The sequence below is a fragment of the Puntigrus tetrazona genome, chromosome 10 (genome assembly GCF_018831695.1).
Source record: "Puntigrus tetrazona isolate hp1 chromosome 10, ASM1883169v1, whole genome shotgun sequence".
In the NCBI taxonomy this organism is placed as follows: Eukaryota; Metazoa; Chordata; class Actinopteri; order Cypriniformes; family Cyprinidae; genus Puntigrus; species Puntigrus tetrazona.
This window is the reverse complement of record NC_056708.1, coordinates 10,423,508-10,439,955: the sequence shown is the minus strand read 5'-3', so window position 1 is coordinate 10,439,955 and position 16,448 is coordinate 10,423,508. Positions and strand designations below refer to the sequence as shown.

Genomic DNA, 16,448 nt, shown 5'->3' with positions numbered 1-16,448 from the left:
TGCCCACCTTTAGGTCACTCGCACTCTCCCTCCCCCCACCACAAACAGTGCAACACTTATCCATAGTCAAATCCCCTTTGCATATGGCTAAGACAGACTTCTACACTTTCACAGGCTTTCTGTTGCATAGGGATTCAAGCAGCATTTTCCTGTGTGCCAGAGCGAGTTAAAGAAAAGAAAGACAAATTAGCAACCCATAATGACTTGCATTCTTTGGATACTGTATTTTTAATGCTTCAAATAAATAATAAATCAATTTGTTTGTGTTTTTTTTGCTGAAACAAGACCAGAAAAGCTGCAACAAATACTGTGTAAACTGGTTCATTGTGCATTAACTGCTAATTTCTCAAGAATATTTAATTACTAATCAAGCACAGGGTGGGGGAAGTGCAGAATTTAGTGAATGACAGGCATTCCAGTTCTGCTGAGCTTTTATGCAGGCCAAAATTTACGTGTGAGCTTAGTCATAACACATTCCAAGTAATTCAATATTAACTGGAAAAGTGTACATGAGAGGAAATAGAATTTCTGAAGTTTAGTAAAGAAGAAAGCTATTAAAGTTGTACATGTCTGGAATGGCGTAAGGGAGTAAACAATTTTTAGGTGAACTTATCCAATCCTTTGATGACATAAGATCTCAAACACAATCAGAATCCAAGTGTACTAGCAAAAACAGACCTTTTAAAATTCATGTAAACAGAAGAGGATCATGTGCCTGGTCAGTGCTGAGAGGCTAGTCCAGGAGACAGACTGCTGATTCCAGAAATCTCTCCTGTCTACTGGGACCTACACTAATCTAGACACATGTATATTTCCACACTCTTTCTTTCAATCCGTGTCAAACACACTCTTCATTTCTAATACACAACTTGCGCGATCAAACGACACACCCAATCGGAACTAAATCCAACAGTTCACTGACCTCTTCCATCTGCATTACACATCAAAACCATTTCCAACTAAATAAACCACAAAGCAGCTTAAAAAATAAAAAATAAACACTGCTCCGTCTCTGGATCATTTTCTGCTGCATGTCTTGTTTACGACAAGCAGCAAATACAGAGCATGAATAAACTAAAACTGGAATTTAAAAAAGCACAAACAACACTAAAGTTTCAGGAAGATTGTGTGGGTGGTATTGTGAAAAAATGTTATTTGAGCCATTGTGATGGATGTCTTGTATGATGCCAATGATACAGGTGGGAAAAATACTGAATGAAGATGTAAAAATGATAAACTTACTCTTCCAGATTTCTCTAAGGGGAGAGAAGATGAAAGTGGATGATGCGTCTCATTTTTGCATACTTCTAATCTGACAAAACCAGACCACTAACATTTTTTGATCAGCTGATGTTCACAAAGCAGAACAGAGAGAGGCTGACACTACACTTAAAACGTTGAGCACAAGTTAAATTAACTGTTTAATTGAGAGCTACAACACCAATCAAATGTAAAACCAGCACACATAATCCCACCCTCACACATACACACAACGGCTTGAAGTTCTCACGCATGTCTTTAATGATTTTGGAGGAGTCAAGAGAGCGGAGGGCTCAGACTGACAGAGCGTGAATATCATTCTAGAACATTCTCTCCTGAACCGCACAGCTCAATTAAGGATTAAAGCCCCCAACTCGTTTGCAGTAACGAGCTCTCTTCTCAGAGTTATTATGGCTGCTTATGAAAGTGAGGGCTGGCCTAAAACCATCATTGCAGCTGGCTTCTTTACAGCTTGTATAGAATGTATAGAACAGTGGTCAAATTTTGACCACAGCAGTTGCACCAAGAGAGTATGTAGGAGATAAACATGCTGCATTTCCTACATTGCAATTAGCAGCTTCAATTACATGCACATACACACCCTTGCTCATAGCCTGAAAAACAGACTACTGGACTGTAATATTAACAAAAATGCAGATAGGCAAGCAGAGACACTCACAGACGTACACTATGAAAGTAGTGTTTAATAATTGACTAAAGTCCTCCCTGATGTAAGGGAGAGGTATCACTCAAATCTATCAGGTCACCATACGGGTCAGCCGGCTGCTATGTGATCAGCAGGAAATACATTACAACACTTTCTGTGACATCTGACTTGAAACATCTTTTAGTAGTTCTTGAAATTTATAGATATCCAAGCAACTACATTTAATTCCAACCCAATTCAGAATTGTAACCAATATTGTCTTCCATAATGCTACAAATTATTTCAAATAAAAGGCTGTTTTTTTTTTATTGATCATTTTTTACTCAAAGAACCTGAAAAATTTTTTTATCAAGCAAGTTGTTTTAACACAAATAAGTGTCCTCAGGACAACTAGTTCCCACACTCACCCAAAACTTTTAACAAGGGAAAAGATTTGCTTTACATATGGTGGAAAATGTGAAAGCAATTATTCCATGGACAAAGAGTTTAGTTTAGGATTAAAACTGTGGCTGTTTTTCAGACACAGCATCTGAACATTTGGCCCCAGGCTGCTACAGTGTTTTATTTTCATCTGCAGAATATTGTATTTCTAATAATGGATCCAATGGGAGCTTGGCAAACTGTGAATTTGATAAACTGTGTGCCTGTGTAAATCAATAGCACTTGACAATAGATAAGTGACATTGTCTGTATGGGCACAATGCCATTACCAGCACTGCACTGAATCAGACAGATCTGACCAGATCCAGATCTAATACTGTTCTACAATCCATACCAAGTACAATAAAAAAAAAAATTTAAGCACTTTATAAGTTGCAATTCTTGTTAAAACAACCTTGGTTAAAGAGTTTGTTTTAAAGAGAAACAAACTAGCTATGAGGTCAATCACATTACAAATTTTATACATTATACATTTAATTTTTATTTGTTGCATTATGGCCTTTAACAAAAGCATATGCCTGTGAATAACAACCTAATAACTTACAGTATGTATGTCTCTAAAAACTTTTAAGCTATCATAAAATACAGTTGTCATATGGAGAAAATTAATGGAATTTGTACTGTTGGAACTTGATTAAAGCACTTTATAATCAATTTAGTGTAAGCTGCACAAAACTACAAGTTATAAATTAGTAAATCACACACACACACACAAAGCATCTCTTCTTGGGAAAGGTATATTAGTTTAAAATTTTATGGAGCTGTTGTTCAGTCTAAATCTGTTGCCTGGCTACAAAATGCAGGCTTCAGCTTTTCCTGGTGTTCTTTATGAAAGAGACAGCAGGACAGTAAAGATAGGACTTTAGTCGCTATCAGATCACACCCGGCCCTGCTGATAACACACGCTGAGCCGACTCCACTCAGACCAATCTGTACGGACCTCATCTCTGAAGTGAACATAGTCTCAATATGATGAGAGCAACCTCAAGCATTACACACCAGCAAGAAAACACAAACCAGCAGGTGTGTTGCGTGCACCTCTGTTTGTTTTGCTCCCTCAGGCTCAGCAAGTGTGTCAGGGTCTATTACTGAGGAAAAGACAGATGAAAAGAGGAAGAGAGAAAGAGACTCTGAATGTCAAACATTAAAGCAGATGCCATTTCCACACACCAAAATATTTTATGATCAATCCATAAAATTCGCACAGAAAAAAAAAGATTTACCTGGTTATAAAATATATATATATATATATATATATATATATATATATATATATATATATATATATATAGAAAGGAAGATAAAGCTCTTTGGATTGTTTCGATTATAAAAATGTCCCATTATCATGAGAGCGAGAGGAGAGAGTAGAGAATCTGTACTGTAGAGATAAAAAAAGTGTAAAACTGCACTAACACTTGCCACTGGACATTTATGAGTGTATGACCGTGATATAGCAGTAAGGTCTGCTTTAAAAAGCACTGAATATGCATCACACAACACTGCTGTAGGGCACAGCACATTGTGTGGTACCATACACACATTCATGATGCAATCTGTGTTTCTCTCAACATCCAACAGGCAATAAACCAATCAAGTTGCAGTTGGATCACAGTGCATGAAATTCACTTTGCTTTTGCTTAGAATTCAACTTTGACACCCTTAACCAATCAAAGATGTGGAAACAGAGGGGGAAATTGCTGCTAATGCAAATGCAGAGATTTGTGTGTGTGCCTGTTTTTCTTTTACCATTTTCCAGTTGTTTGTTAACAGCTTGCCATCCTCCACCAAACCTTCTTTTATTATATAATTATAGACAGTCACTATATAAAATTACTTATCAAAGAATATCTGACTGTTGCAAATAAGTGTATGAACTACAATGTGGATACTCATTGTGATCCATATTGCTTTTATAAAAAAAAAAAAAAAAAAAGTTTGTCGGTACATAGAAACACTGCATTTGATTTGGCTGATGTTTGGAGGGCAATGAGGACAGTGTAGCGGTGGAAGCCTTCTGGGTAGATTCTGGTTCACATCAGTACTAGCATCCGGCTCACACCTAGACATGTTTGTTTAACAAAGCCACATTCACTAGACCAGAAAACACACAGATGACCTTTTCATAGTCAATATTACGATCTAAAAATAGATTGCACTCTCTGGAGAACCAAAAATTAATTTCTATGAAATTTATTCTGTACACTAGACAATTTCAAAACACTCATCAAATACAGGTTACATGTTTTTTTTTCCCCTTTTTTTCAAATTCAGTTGCACATGTGCTTTGAAAGCCAGTAAGCCCACACAACAAGCAAGTTCATTTGCGCACACGCACACACACAACAATACAAACACTTAGAATCTTCTCTGCCTTGTATCTAAAAAGGTTAAGTCAAAAGTGGTCAAACAGACAGACATCTGTCTCTCAGCTTAAAGATCAGCCAGGGTCAGACAGGCAGCTCAGCTGAGTAATCCCAATGAAAGTGTCTGATCTCAGCTAACAGGCTTTCACTCTCAACAAGAAATCTCAATCAAAGAATCAGAGAGAACTTGTGTTCAGAGCCAAAACACCAAAATGGTAATACACCAACTTCTTATTTGACCAAAGTTAAAATTAAAACCTAAAATACAGTAGCAGCTAAAAAACATTTTACAATAAACATCTCAATAAACATGGGACCTTTTTAAAACACAATCCATAGTTTTCGGTCATGTGACCAGTTTGAATACCTGGGAGAAAAAACATCCATAGAACTGCATCAAAAGACTGTCAACTTTCCATATTTTTTACTGCCGCTAATATTTAGATAACCTCTCAAAAACAATAAAACAAAAAGGGATCTGAACAATTTTTGGCAACAAGTTTTGGCCATGTAATGATTTCATATGGGAAAGCACTTAATGTGAAATATAATGGTGTGACGTCACATGAAAACTGAATAGGTAGGATGTGTGCGGCACAAACAGACAGTATTAATCTTCATTTAAATCATGCTGCAAAGCATATTGAATAAACAAGTCAAGCAGAACAACAGCATGGCTTTGCAAAAATGACATGTCATAACACTATACGGTGACAAACGTGTCTGATGAATTCAATTTTACAGAAATCAAACCTGACATTTCATTTGAAATATTCAACTCTGTAGCAGAGAACAAAAAAAAAAAACAGTTATTTTATTTTGCAGGCCTGGAAAGCTTAATGCTTCAGTTTGGGTGGGTTCTGCTGGCAAACATGTGCAGTTGAGCAGGTTTCTAGGACTCTGAAGGGACTCATATTCTCACCAGTAAAGAAAGTGGGACAGATGCATATGGCTAGACTCAAATGACAAAAAAAAAAATCTGATGGAAGCTTTTTTTTGTTTAGGATGCACAAGAGGAAAAATTATCATTAACCTTCTACAACAAAACCTACAAAGAGTTAAACTTTTCAATGTGCTAGAAGGCTCTAGAGAGTCTTGCTACGGTAAATGTCAAATCATTGTAAACGCTATAAAGTGTGAAGCGAAATGTCAAAGTTCTGATTTTAAAAAAGGTAGAAAGTACCTCTGTGGGTGAACAAAGGACATTTCAAATTTGTGTTTGTATTTGTATTTGTGTCAAATGAAAGCACAGCAGAGAAAAACAGTAAATCTGAGGATTACAGAACACCTAGTGCTGCCTAAATGCATCACTTTATACAGAATGAAAATGGTAGGGGGGTGCTCTAAAAGTACAGAGATTGCAAAAAAAAAAAAATCCAATTCCTTCTGATACTAGCACACCGGATAGAAAGGGATGAGAGAACGACACCGAGAAATGATGGCCTTGTGATGTGGCCATGAATTAAACATGAATCCATTAAGACACTTAACAGCTGGCTGCCATAAAGCATTTTTTCAGAGGAATTTCTACAGTAGCAGAAACCATACACACAGCAGCTTTATACTAGCATCACTCACTCTCTCTCTCTCTCACACACACACTTTACTGTAAAGGCAAAAGGCTCACTTAAAACAGGCAAACCTGAGACACAGATTTCAGCATAAAGGATTTAAAAACTAGGTTAAACTTCATAACTACAACTGCATGGGTTGAAAATAGGTTTTATTCGTTCATAACAGAACAAACTCCACTTCAAACGTCACTGTTAGCCAAGTACCATGAAAACACAGCTTATTATATCCACAGGCAGTCTCCAGGGAAACAATGTGTTCTGCAGTCAATTACACACATTCTTTTTTCCCCTTTATCTCTGACCCCCCCTCCCTCCCTCTGAAATCACAGTATCTGTCTCATTTATTAAAGATCTTTTTAATGTCCATTGGCTTTGAGCAAATCGCTGTTGCACATACAGTTACTGACCGTCAAGCATATGCACTAAAATAAATGCATTGCACTCCTATTTTTTTGTTATTTTATAATGACAAAAATGTGTTTATATTTTGCAGAATGTATCCAAAACTAATTCTTAACTGGTCATTTTTCTTCTAAAAGACAAACCTTCATTATATGAATTCCTGAGAAGAATGTTTTTTAAATTAGTTAATTTTTTTTTTTTTTTTTTTTTTTTACAGGAACATTTCAAAAACAGCACTCAGGAACAAAATGAAGGCTTACGTTGAATCTTAAAGTATAATAAATTTTGAAGTATAATGAACAAAAAACAGAAGACACAAAATGATGAAATTTAAATGTATTGTAACATTCAGTCATTCGATCACAAGTGTTCATCTGAAACACATTACAGTTTAAAACCTGTATTGAAATTATTGAAATGCATTTTAAATGTCTCCAGCTGTGATCAGATTTTACCTAGACCCCAGCTCTCAGACTCTACATCACTTTTGTCAAAGCGCAGAGTGCAGCATAAGAATACAATGGAATGAAGCCATTACTCTATTTATTAGCGAAAAAGAAAGAAAGTGAAAGAAACCAATTGTGATCCTACATTGTGTTTTGGCACAACATGAAGTTTGAATAAATTGTTTTATTGCACTCTGTAAAAAAAACAAGATCCCAAGATGATCACATGTCAGATCAGTGGTTGGCAATTAGGCATTCTTCTGTGATACTTTGACCCCATGTAGGTAATTAAAAGTGGATAAGCTAAGAGTTTTAGATCCCTTATGACAAATCGATTTACTCTTTGAAGTAAGTAGTCTGTCATCAATGGCAGTGTCTCATTGGTAAAGAATAGAAAAAACCCTTAGTTGCGTTTGCATTAATAGATGCTGCTGCCTGTCAGTTGCAATCACCAAGAAAATGTTGTTCCATATATTATTTTGCATATTGTAATAAATGTCATTTTTGAAATATCGTAATTTTGAGGCTACATCGCCCACCCCTAATCAACAATAAATACACATCGACATGTAAACAAGGCGTATACAGTGCGTCAAGACCCCGGTGATTAGACCCCTGATCAACGCAACCTTGAGAATGTTAACACCTACATCCAAAACCCACTGCAATGACAGGTAAGGCGGCGCATACAGAGACAAGCCTACATTCAAGGTTATACTCAGCAGGTGGGTCTTGTTGATGCCATTTTGCCTTTGTTTCCCAACATCACATGAGAAGCCCAAATATTTGCACTGAAATACACTGACTTCCTTCTTCCCACTTTAAACTCATTTCACATTCATGCACACTCACTGGGTCTAATCATTGCTGTGAAGCAGAACGTTAGAAATTATCATAAAGACTGTAATGAAACAGTTTGAGTAAAGATGAGCACTACATGGTTGATTTATCAGAAATGCCTGAGCCCAAAAGGTTATTTGTAAAATATTACGAAATGTGTTGAATACGAGTACCACAGGCTAAATGTAAAGATTGCGACGTGAATCCCCCCTCATGCAGAGAAAATGGCACATAAAAAAGGAAATTGTGCATACTAATGATTATCTAGGGAAAACGAATCACTTTTTCCTCCACACGAGGGTCATTTACATATGTAGGAACAGATTACAATTTGCTTTAACATTAGAGTGGGGTTGACTTGAATGCTAATGCCAGAGGAAATGTGTGTGTACAGAGGGGGGTTGATATGAGACAAGGGCATTCCTTTTTTTTGTTCTACTTTTCCAGCCTGTGCAAATTTGCTTTTTCTCTTGTGAGCTGGTAGTTGATAATGCGTAATATTTCTCAATGAGATAAAATGCCTAAAATTGGATCTACACAGCTGCTTTAGTTCTTGCTTCCCCTATTTCTAAAAGAACTCTCTTTGATAATATAAAACAGAGTGACAAAGGTCTTCTACTACACATGATTAAATTTACCCAATCTAGAATATAATCTAATTGTAGAGAGCTGGAACGGAGTTCTTGCATCTGTCTGGAAGCTTTAAAACCAACTCTGAATTTGGCCGTGTTTAACTAGCTTTGAGCTCGGCTAAGGCTGGACCAGGGATGAGGTAGATTTAACCGGCTAATCTTAGTAGTACAAGTAAAGTGCCAATATTTGATTTTCCGCTCCAGCTGATTCTTAAGCAGACTGATAACAAACTTTGTTTTTCCAGTGTATGTGAGAGAGAGACAGAGAGAGAGAACAGTACTGGCACGTATGAAGTTTCAGAGTAGGAGACCTGCTCAAGTAAATCCCAATAGACATGATTCCTGCACGGTGAAGGCTCTCTCACTCACTCACAAACACTCTGTGACTGCACCAAGACCGCATACACTGTCGCACAGACATACCAATGTCAAGTTGGCAGGCATAAACACACACGGTTTCTAAGGCAAATATAATCTCACACTGAAGCTTGACCGCTCTTTCCCACACAAAACACAAACACGTAAGCCTATACACCATGCATTAGAAGCTGCATACTTTCAGAGAATATGTTTTTCCTACCAATTCAGATTAAAGAACAACTGTGTTTTTGGATTGTCTACTTTGTGAATAAATACTAAAACATACTGATTATCTAAGACAGAAAGAGCTAAGTGCATCGCACACATACACACTGTCCTCGGAAGACCGAGAGGACACAAAGGATTATATTGAACCTGCCTAGCAGTCTCTAAACAGGAAGGACAGGATCCACATTCTGAGTAATTCTGACAGACGTCATCTTTGTTTATGAAGACACAATTAGTTGACAATGCCTTTCAAAAAGGTTTTTAGCATTCTTTGAATGTAAAATTCAAATGTTGGGTATTTATTTTGAAATATTAAAAAAGACACACATGAGTTTAATACATTCTAGCTTAAGAAAAATTAAGAGAAACAAGGAAGGAAAAGGATCTCTTCCTTTTCTTTCCTGACTGAAGACTGAATCATATCAATAGTCATGTCAGCTGATTCCTCATTAAATCATCTCAATTTTAGATTACTCATTCTGTCAACACCATTACAGATGGATCAAACTAATTTCTCAGTTTCAATATGTCAGCTATGTCTTTATAAATATTGTTCTATTTTTACACCAGTAGGTGCATCATTTAAAATGAACACTTTCTGCTGTTTACACCCAAAAGTGAAGATTCTGTCTCCATTTACTCATCCATATGTCGTTTCAAGACACAAAAGAATATTTACACAAATGTACTGCGGACCACTTCTCAGCATATGGATGAGAACAGTTTAAACATTATTCAAAATACTGCATTTTGTGAACTACAGACAATTTTTATTTCCTTTCAAGATGTCTGTGAATCCTTTGAAGTCCACTTTACAGTGATTTGAGGAGAATTGAACGTACCACAAGACTTCATCAATCATAGTATCAAAAAGTCTAATAGAGATAAAGACATTTGTCTGAATCACAGATGGGAGTTTATTAGTCATGTGTCTGCATTAAGACTCATTATGGGATATAAGCATTACTGAAAGGTGAGCCGAGGGACACGATGATGGATGTACTACAGGTCCTCCTTATCACTGCTGAGAAAACAAGGAGGAGCTGATGTGTGATGGATGGAGAGACACAGAAAGAGAGGTTTTGTGACCTTGTGTTTATGGAAGGTTTATCAGAACAGTGGGAGGAGGGAAGTGTAAATCCCAGCCCAAGACCGCTTGGCTATGATCTGAGCTTCAGTGATTCACACATCCCTGAAAGAGACAGGAAAAAGAAAAAAAAAGAAAAAACTCCTGCTAGCCTTTACATACTTAACCCTCAACCCTGCCAAATCCCTCTGAAATACGATTCCATTCTCTTACATTATCCCTTTCGATTCCTCATTTCATGAGTCTCTTCGCCTCAAATGATATACTTACAATTACCACCCTTTCTTCCTTCCATCCACTTCTGAACTCCCACTCATACGCTCATCCATGACTTTAACCTCTGCTCCCATCTCTCCTTTCTGTATGATTCTCTTTCCTACCATCTCTTTAAACTCCTCTCTGTTCCCGCGTTACTATTTTAGCATGTGTGAGTGATGATCCATGCATGCACTTGCAAGTCTCCAATTGAAACTAAAGTGACCAGAAAAAAAACACCTTGCAACCTTGGTTATTTATCATTATCACTAGGTCTAATGGAATGTGATCGGCCCATCGTAATAGCCCACTTACTCTCCAAATTGAAAAAGGCGGCAATAAAAACAGGCAAGGGATAGAGAGCGGCACACGGGATCAGAATGTTGTAACGTAACAGGAGTAGGTGACGCCTGCCGTCTCAGGTACGAGTCTTGCATCCTAAAATATTTATGAAGCTGAGGCCTGAATATTTATATGGGTAGCATGTCCTTTCTGTTAGATGGAGGGCATACAGCGAACACAGGTGCTTGGAGTGTGATTTTACTCTGAAGCTCATTCCCTTATTCAGAAGGACAGCACCAGGGGGAATGTTGTGTTGAAAGGAGGAGAAACACACTACGAAATTTAAGGCTGAGGTTCGCAGGTGAGGTTGCAGTCGATATCAACGTTTCGTTTTGAGAGGCTTTGCTGGTTGGATTAGACAGCGCTGCTGAAGAGCGGAGTACAGAGAATGGCCTGAGGCCATAACTCAGCATCTCGTCTTTCCTTAGATTACACAAAGATGAATCTAGGGGTATCTCAAATAAATATCTCACTGCCTCACAGCATGCCTTCAAGCCAAATCTGCTAAACATGTTTTCCTCTCTGTGGGTGCCCACTCTCACTAAACACCAAATAGTTTCCGTTCATTCCAAAAGTAAGGTTATTAGAAAGAAATTATAAATGCGATATATAAAAAGGGTGCCTTATATTAACAGAGTGTAATTCTATAATAATAATAATTGCATTTAGAATATTTAATTATAAGAAGCACATTAACAAGCACAATATTAAAATAGTAAAGTTAAAAAATATGGTTTATTTGTCTGTGAAATTCACTGAAATATGGAAAACTGGTTGGTAAGAAATTAATAACCCTCAATAATTCCTGTTTATTAAAACCATGTGTAAAATGAATTATGACCTGCTGAAACCTGTCTGACTTATTGCAGAAACATTTCTAGTTTTTTAAACCTCAGAGCAGTAGGCTACTTGTCTTAGAAAATGTGACATTCAGTAATGAAAAAAATATATCAAATTAAAAGACAGACTCACTAAACCAAATATGTTTCAGTGGGGTCTACCACCATTAGCTGAACGTCTGTTTGTTAGGAGCACTCCAAGTAGTGATTCTCTACAATCACGTTCCAAGGACTCGTGTGCGCTACAGGTCTCCTAGCAACATTCTCCAGGCAGGGTCTCCAGAGTAGTTATGTTTATCAGGTAACTACAGCACAAGTCTACTCAAGGTTGAGGAGGTTTTTTAGAGCAGTATACTGACCTTAAACAAGGTTAAAATAAAACACTACACTCAGTCGCTTGTGAATGGGAAGGTCCTCTAGGGTTCTTAATGGCTTTTGAAGACAAGTGTGAGTCAAACTTTAGATAGCAGAACCAGATAATACTGAGTTGAGTGCATACTACAACATGGGCCAGACATGAATGACTGAGCTTGCGCACATACACAAGCACAAGAGCAAAATAAAAGTGCTGACTGACCAGGGATGTCTGACGGCATCTGGCTAATGTCTAAGTGAAGGGACAAGCCTGTCAGAGCTTGTGGACGGTCTTATTGGAAATATGTCTTTAATGGACACTAGGGACTATAGGACAGAACAGGGAAGACTACAGGACTGGACAGTGAAGAAAGAGTGTTGTCTCAATGAGAAAAGCTGCAAGCTCTTAATAAAATGCGCCACTTCACAGTATTTGAAAGATGAAAATCAAACAATATTCTGCATTGACATATTTCCTAGTAAAACCTCAAGTCTTTAGTTATGTCAGCCACAAACTGTGGATGAATCAGGATGAATCATAAATATTTTAATTAGTGTTGTCTTATCTTAATTTTTGCTAAATTTAGGAATACACTAGCAAACAGAAACAGACTACAGACTTTTTGGTCTGGTTCTGAAAGTATTTCTCCCCACAGGAATTTTTTTTAAACTTTGTTAAAGCCAAGAGCCAAACTGACCAATGATACATATAAAAAATATTGATTCAAAGATGTTATACATATAGAATTATATTTATAACAAACTGTGTATATGGGTAGTTGACTTATAAAAATGTGAAAAAAATAACCTCTGACATTGAAGATAAACCTCTCTCATGCTATTTGGAACTAACAATGAAATGAAGATACATTGTTATTTTTATGCCAAGTAGTTTTTTCTACTTTTGCTATGTCACACCATAGGACCCCGTACAATTTTTATTTGTCAACTACCCATATAAATATTTTAGTTGTTTGACAGCATATGGAGAATCTATTACCTTACTCACAGTGCTTGGCAGTGGGCCGTTTTTGGCACAATTTGCTTGTCATTATTCTTTGACTGCTGGAGATCACATCCATTATTATGTAAAGCAATGTAGCTTTTAACCTCTAAATAAGGTGTTAAGATTATAAAATTGAAATAATGCAGACTACTGACTATAACAGGAGAGTCTGTTAACAAACTTGAAGCTCACAGTTGGTCTGTGTTTTATCACTTACAAGTTGTTAAAAATCAATTCCCCTATGGAGAAAATGAGTGGGATTTCTATTTTCAGGTCCCAGCTATTGTACTCTATACAGAGTACTCTAATACATCTCTGGTTATTAAAACTACTTCGACAGAACATTTTATCAAATGACATGTTATAACATGTGACATCTGTAATATTACACTAGTGGGAAAAAAAAGCCATGTCTTCGCAAGCCCTACTTCAATTTATGAATAATCTGTGTTATGACAGAATGACACCTTGAATGAGAGATATCCTTGTAGCCGGGAACCAAAAACAACATCACTATCTATTCAGAAGGACACGGGGCACAGAAATGTCAAACTCAACATTCTGTTGTGATGGTAATGAGTCTGACAGGTTAACACCACGGAGGAATAAATGTCACACACAAGCCTTCTGAAACATACCTGAATGTCTTCCACAGTAATGAAAAAATGCATTATGAATCATGGTTCAGAGTAAACGCCACAACCGAGCTTGCACACATTCCATATGTGCATTAAAACAAAAGCAATGTGAATACAAAGCTTTTTATTGTTAGTTTATCAGTAACCAGTGGCCTGGAAAGTCATCGCCCTATCAGTGCCACTCTTTCTAGCTTTTATTTTTTCCTTGTGCTGGTCTGTAGGCTACCGCTACTCATGAATCTCTATTTAAAGAACACGGATAACCTTTGACCAAAACTGCAGTTTCAGTTGTTACTCAAGAGGAAAAAAAAAACAAAAAGAGTGGGTGGTTTCTGTGTTAATGCTTGCGTTATCCTCATTCCCTTCCTCACACGAAACACTAACTAGCTGGTCTACAACCAAGAATGCTACGCAGTGCCTCTCTCACAGAAAATCAATGTTAACTACAGACAAGTCCACTGTTAAAACTAGTGTGCTTTTTCCAAGACAAGGGATCAGTCGATACCAGGCCTAATATGTAGCCTAGATAATAAGCAACCTCAGTTTCAGACATCTAGAGGAGTCGTCTTGAGAAGGGGGGCACAATTGAAGCTTATATTAGCAGATGGCAGCCTGAAAGAAGCCCCTCTTGATGGCTTTAAGACGGTTAAGCCTATTGTGCACTGCCAACTAACAACAACATTCAGGAAACGTATTCTAGAAAATGAATATTTCCATATGACCTTTAAAACAAACTGAAATTACACAACTGGTTCAACAGCAGCATAAAACAAGATTTAATAAACACCAAAAACAAACCGCTTATTTAAACTGCGCTTTTCGGACATTGTTGTCGTTAACAAGGCGTCCTTAAGCAGAAGTAGCCTCAGATTAAAAATAAAAATACAAATTTACAAAAAGAAACTCTCTCCAAACGCGCGGGAATTACATGTGTAACGTTAATACTTTTATTAGAAACGTGTATAAAGTATTATTATAACGATAGTGTTTTATATTAAATTATAGTTAGATAATTAAAAATACACGAACCTACTTTCAATAAATAAGCATTTATTAACATTTTTGTTGTATTTGATGTTTTTAAACAGCGCCGTAAGTAAGCTTTTGTCGTTTGGATTTTGAAATTAGCGACCGTTTTTTTTCTTCAAAAGGAAAAACCTTTAACTTCGATTAATCTGCCTACTTTCGCCAATTTGGTTTATAGTTTAAACCACAGCTAAAACAGTAACATTATGTAACTGCGATAAAACACAATCCAAAAGGTGACTGAAAATGAAATAAGCATTTTAAAAAAAACTTTTGAAGGAAGGTAACGTAACGTTAGCGCGCGAGCAAAGGAAGCACGCAGAGCTCCGGCGGAAAAGAAAAAAAAGACAAATTCAAACTTACCTGCGAGGAGAATAAAATTGATTAAACAAAAGCAGCACGTCCTCAAATCCATTCCTCTGCTTTTAAGCCACAATTTAATAACCGGTGTGGGTACAAAAACAACTTTCCCCGCGACTTGTGATGTTTCGTGTTCACTCTTCTTTCGCCAGTCTCGCGCAGCATCAGAAGTCCACTAGCTCGCTCGCGCAGGTGGATTGTGGCTGGAATCTGCACACGTGATTTCCGGAGGTATCAGCTGGCAAACTTGTAGGGCTTTTTACGCCCTCTTGCGTACACATGCTCCAATAGTCTCTCCTTACATCAAGGTTTACTGAATGAATAATGTACAATGTTGGGAAGGTTAGGGGAAACCCAGGGCGATAGTAACATTTTTACATTGCCTTTCTGCTGACAGACTACTTGAAATACTAGTCATCTTTTACAAGGAACAAATATAGGATTCTAATTCTATTGAGTTAAACTGTAATACTGCAATCAATCAAATCTCTGTTCTAGCACATATTCTCAGTGGTGATTCAGAATCTCATCTCAGCTGCACCTCCTTTAAACTTGAGTCTTTGGAGTAACCATTTTGATGCTTTTCTCCATACTTCATTATTTTCCTCCTCCATAAGTCTGGCACAGCCCCAGCGTAGCTTTTAATAGTTGCATAAATCAGGTATATTACTCATGCACGCACACACACACACTCAGTATAACCACTTGAGAATATGAAGACATATATATATATATATATATATATATATATATATATATATATATATATATATAGTTTTTAAGTGACAGGTATTGCATAGTTTTAAGATTTATTGCCATTCACATTATTTCATGAGAATTATTATTATTAACCTGAAAAAAAAAAAAAAAAAAAAAAAATGAAAATATATATATATATATATATATAGATTTTTAAGATGAGAAATATAAATATATATATAGTTTTTAAGATGATATATATATATATATATATATATATATATATATAGCTTTTAAGATGAGAAATATATATATATATATAGTTTTAAGATGAGAAATAAATATATATATATATATATAGTTTTTAAGATGAGAAATATATATATATATAGTTTTTAAGATGAGAAATATATATATAGTTTTTAAGATGAGAAATATATATATATATATATATATATATAGTTTTTAAGATGAGAGATATATATATATATATATATATATATATATATATAGTTTTAAGATGAGAAATATATATATAGTTTTTAAGATGAGAAATATATATATATATATATATATATATAGTTTTTAAGATGAGATATATATATATATATATATATATATATATATAT

General features: G+C 36.2%; 1 protein-coding gene across 1 annotated transcript in view; it reads right to left on the bottom strand.

Moving 5' to 3' along the window:
• Window positions 1-15,310, bottom strand: part of cxadr (CXADR Ig-like cell adhesion molecule) — a 35,756-nt gene extending 20,446 nt beyond the window's left edge. The window contains exon 1 of the mRNA XM_043250434.1: window positions 15,124-15,310. Coding sequence (XP_043106369.1) covers window positions 15,124-15,175 — 52 coding nt within the window. The 5' untranslated portion in view covers window positions 15,176-15,310. The remainder of the gene's footprint in view (window positions 1-15,123) is intronic.
• Between the last annotated feature and the right edge of the window lie 1,138 nt (window positions 15,311-16,448).